The sequence below is a fragment of the Quercus robur genome, chromosome 8 (genome assembly GCF_932294415.1).
Source record: "Quercus robur chromosome 8, dhQueRobu3.1, whole genome shotgun sequence".
NCBI lineage: Eukaryota > Viridiplantae > Streptophyta > Magnoliopsida > Fagales > Fagaceae > Quercus > Quercus robur.
This window is the reverse complement of record NC_065541.1, coordinates 1,611,422-1,621,164: the sequence shown is the minus strand read 5'-3', so window position 1 is coordinate 1,621,164 and position 9,743 is coordinate 1,611,422. Positions and strand designations below refer to the sequence as shown.

Sequence of the window (9,743 nt, the reverse complement as noted above, 5' to 3'; positions counted from 1 at the left end):
ATGCTGTTGCTGCAAATATTACTAATGAGTACTATAAGTATGTGCCTTGTTACTCATCGAGGGTGTTGTAGCCATGCAATAGAGCAACTCTATTCATGCTCCTCTAGTCAGTCATTTTTCTCTTAAGTTATGTATTCATGCTCCTCTAGTCAGTCATTTTTTCTTAAGTTTTTATCCAAAAAAAAAAAAGTAATTTTTTCTTAAGTTATAGTGGGTGACATAAATTATACATGTAATGTTTTTAGAGATAGTACGATAACACATCTTTAACTCAGCGTAAATCACCATTCTATTTGTAGTCAGATCCTCTTTTTTTAGTTCTTTAGCATCTTCCTGAAGCTGCTAAAGATGTGTTCAATATTTATATGGTGTCTGAGATGTGTTTCAAAATATCACATTAAACCTGAAGTTGCAACACACACACACACCTGATTACTCTACTTTGTCTTTCACATTTTTTGACTTTCATGGTGAATCTGTTTAGCAGTTTGGAAGCTAACTTCTTCAAATCTGGCACTCATCAATCATGCTGGTGGTGTTGGTTCTCGACCTTCTAGCTGTTAAACAAAAATGATTTGGAACGCATCTGGCTTAAAGGATAATAGTATAACTTAGAAGTTAAAACACATATGGCTAAAAGACAATATTTACAAAAGAAAGTGCAAGATAATACTGCCAGAGTGTTGGTATAACAGGGAAGTTGTACCAAAACAAGACTTGTATAGAAGGATGTTAGGCAGATACATTACAAGAACTTCTGCAGCCCCGGGAAAAGAGGCATTCCAAATAATATACATCGCCAACAATTTTGGCCTCAAAAAAAGGTCAATATTTACAGAAATAATCTCTTCTTTTCTTTTTCTGCTTTTTATTGTTACACACGCATTATAAGAAAATGAAGTACCATTTGAGCTATAACCCATTGGTCCATTTAACAAAAACACAAACACACAGAGAGAGACGAGATAGCAATTCAACCACAACCCTGAACTGTTTCAGCTCCACGTAAGACAATTAAGTATTAAACAAGCACTTATGGTTAGTTTGGTAACATCAGTTGAAAGAGACTCGTGAGGACACACCAAAGCCACACATGCATTTGGTAGAACAAGACAACTTTATCAGCACCATAAACATGTATAAGAATGAAGAATGAGTCGATTTCTTTATTTATTTTCTTCTTTTGTAGATGAACATTATCATATCACTTCTTGAGCTTGAGAAAAACCATTAGTTTCAAACTTTGCCACCCTCCCGCCCCACCAAAAAAAAATAAAAAGAAAAGAAAAGAAAGAAGAAATGGTAATTGCATGGAAATTTGTTTGCCTATGATATATCTAAGAAGCATTTTGCCTTTTCATAGTTTACAGAATAAAGAATTTCTAAGGTATCTGAAATTTTACCCCAAAAAAAGTATGATGCATATCAACATGTAACCAAGATAGCACCCAATTAGCTACAAAATATCATCAAACTATCTAAGGATATAAATTGAAAACAAGACTCGTGCTGCACTTGGAAAATCAACTCTTTAGTTCACAAGACCAGAAAGTCATTCAGGTTTTCATATTTTGACCAGATTCGTTTCATTTTGTATGCCTCTTGCATTGCAGGTCAAAGATTTGGGTTAGTGGGTACTTCTATGACCTAGCCAGGCTTCCGGACACCAGGCAGACAAAATAAATGGGGCAACTCAAATATCCACAACATAAACAACTGGAAATCCCAGATATACCTCAGATTGTTATCAAGTGACAAAGCACCCAAAAATACAGTTGAGTTTACATGTTGAGTAAAGAGAATTTAATTATCACTTCCTTGACTTATATTGTCCATATTGTTATTATCAATTGTCCAAGCTCTTTTTCTTTTTCTTTTTTTAAATGTGTCCATATTTTCAAGCTCTTTTATGATTCAAGATATGAAATCCGAAACAGATAAGATGAGTTTCAGGAAGTATCAATGGTATGGCACTAGGAAAATAAGAAGCGGGTATTCAAAGAAAAAACTTACAGTTTTGAGTTTTCCCTTAAAATGTGAACTTTTTTGCAATCTCCTTTTTGCAAAGTCACCTCAAATTGCATAATCAGTGCATCCCAAAATTAAAACTATAATAACAATAACGAACAAGATTTAGATGTACAGGACCAAAAATATTTAACTTACAAAGTTATAGTTCCTCCTACAGGAATGAGAAATATTTACATAAGTGAAGAATCTCAATCCAACTATCTAGTATGCACAAGGTCCAATCTAATTGAACTTTTTCTATTTTCCTTTTCTCCTTGCTTCATAAATGAAAATTTACCACCCCCACCACAAAAAAAAAAAAAAATAATAATAATAAATAAATAAAATTTGGAACTTTACAATTGTGTGATTTCTATGATCAAGTTTTCAAGTCATGAACCCCAGAACCATACACATGCATGAACAAAAGCACAAGAAAACGAAAATAAAAAAGGAATTCTCCTTTCAGTCAAAGTTAAGCATCAATATTTCCATCCAAAAACTATTTATCATTTCCAGAATAATTTGCATATCTTCCCAATTAATTTATGAACTCCGAACTTGATAGTCGAATTACCAAGGTTAGACTAGATGACAACTGTGAGTTGCAAAGTTGCTAAATGTGTCACTCAAGCTACATCTATAAACAACCTTATTTACATATATGATATATCATGTCTTATGAAATGCATAATTGTAATTTACTCAGCCCCCAAATCTTGCATCTTTTAACAAAAGTCTACCATACTCTTAGATTGCCCAAAATACACAGAATTCTGATCTTCCTCAAGTACAGTTTATCAGTTAGTTAAACCTGGCTCAAGATTTCATTGAAGTACAACACTTTAGATTAACTCATTTCAGTCCTCCTTTTCATTTTCACATTGGTCATCTACACGTAAGGCAGTAAACGGTAAACCTGGCTCAATACCACCATAGCATTCGATCTGTTATATGATGACTGAAAATCTTAGAACCTGTCTCTCCTAATGGGTAGATAGCTTCACGGAATCACAAAGACTGATGGTAGGTTCTTGTGATTATTTCCTAGTAAGATACAGTGTGTAGTTTGTTATAGCATTGTCTACTCCCCCCGCCCCCTCCCCTCCCCTTCCTCTTCTTCTATAATGGAAGTCGTAGTTTGTATTTGCATTGCCCTGCTGAGAAAAAATAAACAGTCACGGTAGGCTGAACACTAATATTCCTTCTCTTGTGACGACAAAAAGCATCTCCACCCTATTTGAATTTTCTACATTTTACAATGTAATCATCATTTTATTTTACATGCATAGCAAGTATAAGAATGCGACACTTTTTGAACTAAACATCAAATCTCAAAACCATCAAGAGACGTTGTAACATGGACATATACAAGAAACCTATTACAAAACACTCCCAAGTGATATACCTTCCTCTGCCACAAGCATATCAACAAGGGCTTGGATTTGTCCATTCAAATGTGACCCATTTGAGTCCTTATCATTCTTTGCAGCCTGAAATTTCAAGAATTCATCATATATATCATCCAAATCTTAATATAACAACTCCCTCCCTCCAAAAAAAAGTTTTCTTTTTTATGCCCAAGATAACTAACAATTCACACCCTCATATCATTACCATTCACTCTGCATCCATTACCTAAACACCACTTCACTCTTATAACCTGAATTGAATTACTACCCATTAGTACCACCTCCAAAAAAAGAAATACAATGAGGCATTCTCACCAAATTCCAAGTGATCCACAAGCTACACCATAGCACAAATAATTGAATCTAACCAAGAAAAAGAAAATACAAAATACCCAATTAGACAAAAATAAATAAATTGATACAATTCCCAAATAATCAGCAAACTACAAAATCCAAGTCATTACTGACCTGACCTAACCTGAAATTGTTGCAAAAACTAATGGATCCACTGTGGATTACCCAGCAAGGCTTTTCTACAACACATGGGTTGGTGTGTGGTGTGGAGCATTCGAATTGTTAGAAGAAGCATTTGGTATGGCAAGGTATTGTTTTTGAACAATTTGATTTGGAAGGTGCTTGAGCTTGAAGCAGTTGTTTCTACACCAAAATGCTATCTTTTTGTTTCTTTTAGTTCAAAGTTTGCATTTTTAAGGTGTGGAATTACACAGACCAACGGAGAACAGTGAATGAAAGCAAGGGTTTTGGGGAATTTTGCGTTTTAAAATTGAACTGTGGTATACTGCGCAATAGATGTTTGTGGAAATGAATGCTAATGCAGTAATGCTTAGGTGGGGATTAAAATGGCTTATAGCAAAAAAGAAAAAAGAAAGGGCTGTGAAATAACTCCATCCTTGTTGTAATTTTTCTATTAAAAAAAAATATTCTAGAAGGTTTTTCTTCTGATGAAAATTTTCATTTACCATCCTTAATTTTCCATGGTCAAATTTCATTAGGGAATGTTAATTTGTAAACATCTTCACTTTCTTCTTGGAATGAGATTTTTCCTTCTAGTCAAAACATATGAAAGCTGAATTTTGATTAGAATTTTTCAACAAAGCCTTTCTTTTTCGAAAGTACTGAGTCTCAGAGATTTCAAATCAAAGGAATGTGTTGTGTTACTTTGTAAGAGGCTGTGCATTGAAAGTGGGCCAACTCTCATAGAAACAAAGTTTAACAAGGACAAACTTTTCCTCCAAACCCGTCCAAAGGATAATTTCTGCCCATCTAACAATTTAGTTGAAATTGTCAATCAACTCCAACCCAATCGCTCTCATTGCACTCCATTTTCTTCGTCAATACTTTTGTTTTCCAGCTAGCACTAGCATTTGTAACTATCAGTCTATCACCATCCATAACTACAGGAGGTGGGGGCATCAATGTAAATATATTTAAAGAGTATATGTCTTTCTTTTTCTTTTTCTTTTTCTAGAGAAACAAAGAGTATATATCTTGTAATGAATATTGACATATTGTGGTCCTGAAAAACGGTTGCAGTTGCAAAATAGAGAGTTTGATTTTTAGAAAAACTCTTTTAGGGAGTGTTCAATAGAGGTATTTAAACAACAGTTTTTATTGTTTAAACAATATAATATTTATTTTCACAGCATTTTTTCACTCACACGTATTTTCAAAAAACATAAACAACATTATCAAATAGGTCTAATATTCCAAAGCGCCTAAAAATACTTTTTTAATCTTCTAAAATGACTTCTTTTTTTTATTTTTTATTTTATGAACTCATCTAAAATGTCTAACCAAATAAATCTATAGCCTGTATAATGAATTTTTAAAAAAAATTATATTGTAAGTTAATGTTTACAAATTTAATAGAGTTTTAATTTATGGATTTGCTTTATAATGATTGTTTTTTATCAGGTCCAAATACATTAATTTTTGATATAAACCGAATTCAAGCTCTAATATTTTATTCGATTACAAGTGACTTAGAACTAATTAAACCCATATTGTAAACCAACATTTAAAGTAAATGGTAAATCCAAAAAGTAATTAACATTATCTCTATATATTAAATTCTTTTCTTTTCTTTTCTTTATCTCCACTCACATAGGAAATTGTAATTTCTCTCTTTCCAAACCACTACCCGTTGGACCACTGACTCCACTATGTGCTTATAACTGTTTCTCTTTCTCATGAATATAATAAGAATAAAATCCAAGTTATTAAGAAAATAAAATTCAAGTTAACCGAACAATTCACATTAAAAAAATTCTAAAACTAAATTTCAGGACTAACCAATTAAACATTAAACATTAATTTCTCATTCTATCAAAAAAAAAAAAAATAGGAGTAATTCTCAAAACACTCAAAACGAGAATTTACGATGGTATAATTTCTGCCAAAACTACAGTCCCTTGTTGAATTTCCAATCATATGCTTATATTGCCCATTTATTTAAAAAGAAATGTTAAACTTTATAATGTGATTCATTGAACTGTAAAGCTCCATTTGCTAACATATATATATAATATTTACTCGAAAATTGGGTGGTGGTACAATTTACAGATTTTCTCTACATTGCCACGTCACCGTGACAGAAACAAAAATTCCCCCAATCAAAAATTAGAGAAAAAAAAAAGAAAGAAAAATTTTTCTTTTTCTTTTTTGGGTTAAAAAAAAAAACAGAAGAAAATATCTATGAGGACCTACGCGGTTCCTAGTTCAGGCTACCAGCACTGATCGGTTTCCCATCTTCGGGTCGGGTAAAATCCGGTCCGATTCGGAGCTGAGAATCCGAATCCGACGCCGAACCCAAACGGTCCCCTCTGGTTGCTGAACTGGGAAGTGGTGTTCCCCAAGGAGAGATCGTAGAGCGCACGCGCCGCCGGATCGGAGAGCGTCGCGTACGCGTTGTGAATCTCTATGAAATCTCTGCCGTCCGATTCGGAGTCCGACTCGATTTCTGGCTTGTCTTCTTCGTCTTGGTGGTGGTGTTGTTGGATCATGGCGTCCGGGTGGTACATCTTGGCCAGGCTCCGGTACGCCATCTTGATCTCCGTCAACGAAGCCGTTCGCTCCACTCTAAGCACCTCATACAGACTCGCCGGATGCACCGCCGCCGACGAGGAATACGGCCTCGCCTCGGTAGCCGTGGCAGCGTAGGCCTTGACTGACCGTTTGGAAGAGGAGAATCTGGTTTCCGGCGAGGAATAGAGAGGCGCGGCGGTGGGGAGGTTCAGAGTTCTAAACATTGAGAAAGGAAATTTGAGGGTTTTAGGGGTAAAATGGGGAGAGAGTTTAGAGAATTTTAGAGAAAAGAGAGAATTGAGAGTCTGTGTGAATGTATGAAAGGAGAAAGAGAAGGAGATGGTTTTATATAAAGAGTCAATGCAGTATATGTGGGGTTTGGGTTTGGGTTTGTGTTGTGTGGGTTTAAAGAAAGGAAAAGGCAATTGTTTTTGCATTTCAGTGGTCCGTGTGGGCTCTCACGTCTTCTAGAAGATTTCTCTCTTTCTTGCTTTTTTTTCTTTTTTTTCTTTTTATCTTTCTTTGCCTACTAGTTTTTTAACATGGCTCATGAGCCATGGCTGTGAAATTTCTTTACAATTTCTTTTAAAGAGTTTTGCTTTAGACCCTAGGTACATACTCTTTCAGATACTCATCTCGCTAGAATCTACCCTAGGGGTGTCCACTACACCTAGCCTCCTGCCAAACCCACCTGAAACCAAGCCAACCATCACCCCAACTAATGCATGGGGTGGTCAGTGGCGGGTGACCTCCTTCAAAACCAACAGGAGCGGGTCGAGTAGCAAGCCTTCCCTCTGAAACCCGATATAAATAGACCCGACCAACCCTCCACCAAAATATCTCAAAATTCTCGTCAGAGACCTCCATCTCTACTAAGAATTTAACCTAAAATCACATCGTTGTCCAAGATTCTACCTATATTTGGTGAAAATACAGCGATTTTTCGCAAGATATGGTGGAGATCTTTTGATGTAGTCAGAGATCTAGAGGAAATCTGAAGTCTCCGACAAGATCCTCCTTGCGCCACCACCTTCTCGGTTTCAATTGAATTCGACTCCACTAGTGCAAAGCACAATTCAACCGATCTGATCATTGATTTGGTTGATGAAAGGTCCTCCGATTTGCCACTTAACAAAGTCGGGTCAGTTCTAAGTTGGGCACAAACTTGACCTAAACAAACCTGTGGACAGCCCTACTATACCCACCATTTTCATAAAAATAAAATAAAATAAAAAATTTTGTGATAAGTTCAGTGCCACTAGACTTTTCATTCTTTTAATAAGTGTGTGTTTGGCATTCGTTACCAATCACAATAAAATAATTCAAATATTTATTTATAACCAATCACATTCATTTCAGGTTATATTCGATTTTAGGAATTTATAATGGTTAATCATAAATACATATTTAATGTGAAATGGGTCTAATAAAGGTTGATAGATGGGGCACCTAGTCATGGTTTGTTCACACTTTGGTAAGTTTTTAACATCCTTTGGATAGCTCATCCCTACTCACCATGAGCTGTAGGTTTGTATCCATCACTAATTGCCTGTTTGAAAGTAAGAAAAATTGAGTAAAAAGGAATGAAATATAAATAATATTTTAGAATATTATTGATTATAATTGACCATTGAGACTTACAACAATATTATATATATATATATATATTGAAAACTTTACTCAAAATTTCGTGCAATAGGCTTCACAAACAGTCAAATTTTGATCCCTCAAAATTTTATATATTATTTGATTGTTTGAATTAAGATTTTCATATTTAATGTGGGGAAATTATTAAAGTAGGAAAAATTATCGAACTAGTAGCAGCTCATAAGATTATTTACGTATACTTTTAATCACATGATTTATTTAATAGTCATATGATTTATTTAAATGATATAATGACTTCAATAATTTAATACACGTGAATAGTTTTATGAAATCTCACCTGATCTCCTCTAATCTAATTTTGAGGAAAACTTTATGCAATGATTAAATTTAGTATATTAGTTGTGTATGATACAGTTAGATATCACCAATTAATTTAATTCACATACTCTTCTCAAGAAAAAAAAAAAAAGTTAATTCACATACATTGCATGAAAAAGTTTAGTATATTTGGTTTGGTTAGGTATGATATTATTAAGGGAATGTTATGAATTTCATTTTCTTTTTAAAGTATAGATAAAAGAGAATAATATTTGATTTTTCCAACTCATATTATCATCAAGATGAGGTGTTCCAAAAAGAGAAAAAGAAAATTTGATTGTCCAACTCATATTATGTAGTGTTTGTGTTACACGTTGAGCGTGTTAAAAAAGTAGGATAATGCAAATTGGCAAATACAACGTGCGCAGCGTGGAATTGCCCATTGGTAATGAGTATTGGCTAATGGCTATTTCAATCATTGATCGCGTTTTGTGAGATTGGCTTTGGCTCACATCAAGAGCGGCTCATAATCAGATAACTTGTAGCCGACACAAAGTGCTAACCACGTATGTACACACACTTCACTTTACAACTTGTAAGAAGGTCTCAAAAGTCTCCCACATGCCAGAGTTTCTAGAAGATACATATAAAGAAGCCAACATTCATGGAATTATTGGGTCCGTCCTTCTCAGTTTTCAGAATTCATCTTCTGTTTCTGTACCGTGTACATATCATCTATCTTTGCAATCCATGCAGGGTCAGCACTACATGTTTGGGTGGGGGCCTTATCCTCAAATATTTCCGAAGTATGAAAAATTATGATCATTTTTCTTATATTTATGGTAAGGTTTATTCATTAAATTATTTGTATGAATTATTATAAATTTGAAAGGAGAGAACCCTCCACCAAAAAAAGATTTGAAAATTCATTGATAATAAATATATATATATATATATATATATTTATATATATAAAACATTTTAATAATTTAGCCTACCCGATCCTCCCAAATCTTTAAATTAAATCCAATGATGCTCATGAAAAAAGAATTGTCTAATTGGTCTAGTAGTTATAGATAAGTTTTTTTTTTTTTTTTTTTAAATCACTTTTCATTGTAAAATGTGTTCTTGTATCCATTAAAATTTTGAATCATTCATATCTTTGAACATTTTATTAGTTCAATTGAAAAAAATTTACTCACTTTGGAAGACTATTTGGTAATTTATATTGAAAATTAAAATTTTAAAGATTTCAATATGGAAGATAGTAAAAGATGAATTTAATTTTATGAAAGATCGTCAGCAAACATGATCTTTATGTGTGTATGTGTATAGATGTATGTGTTTTTA

At 33.8% G+C, this 9,743-nt stretch overlaps 1 protein-coding gene and 1 long non-coding RNA gene across 3 annotated transcripts; both read right to left on the bottom strand.

The window, feature by feature from the left end:
* Positions 1-1,862: 1,862 nt before the first annotated feature.
* LOC126694144 (uncharacterized) lies at positions 1,863-4,390 on the bottom strand. 2 transcript variants are annotated; one of them, XR_007645604.1, is made up of 2 exons: positions 3,891-4,390; positions 1,863-3,785 (listed from the first exon to the last, which is right to left on the bottom strand). It is a non-coding gene; the product is annotated as an uncharacterized LOC126694144 (long non-coding RNA). The 2 variants fall into 2 exon arrangements; XR_007645605.1 differs by having other exon boundaries at positions 3,901-4,390.
* Positions 4,391-5,929: 1,539 nt separating this feature from the next.
* On the bottom strand, positions 5,930-6,842 carry LOC126694142 (chaperone protein dnaJ 11, chloroplastic). The gene has a single exon (XM_050390224.1). It carries the CDS (start codon positions 6,689-6,691, stop codon positions 6,167-6,169), a length of 525 nt encoding a protein of 174 aa, XP_050246181.1. The 5' UTR covers positions 6,692-6,842; the 3' UTR covers positions 5,930-6,166.
* Between the last annotated feature and the right edge of the window lie 2,901 nt (positions 6,843-9,743).

Bases quoted from the DNA above. Each gene is read 5' to 3' on its own strand.
- LOC126694142 (XM_050390224.1), bottom strand. From the start codon at position 6,691: ATGTTTAGAACTCTGAACCTCCCCACCGCCGCGCCTCTCTATTCCTCG.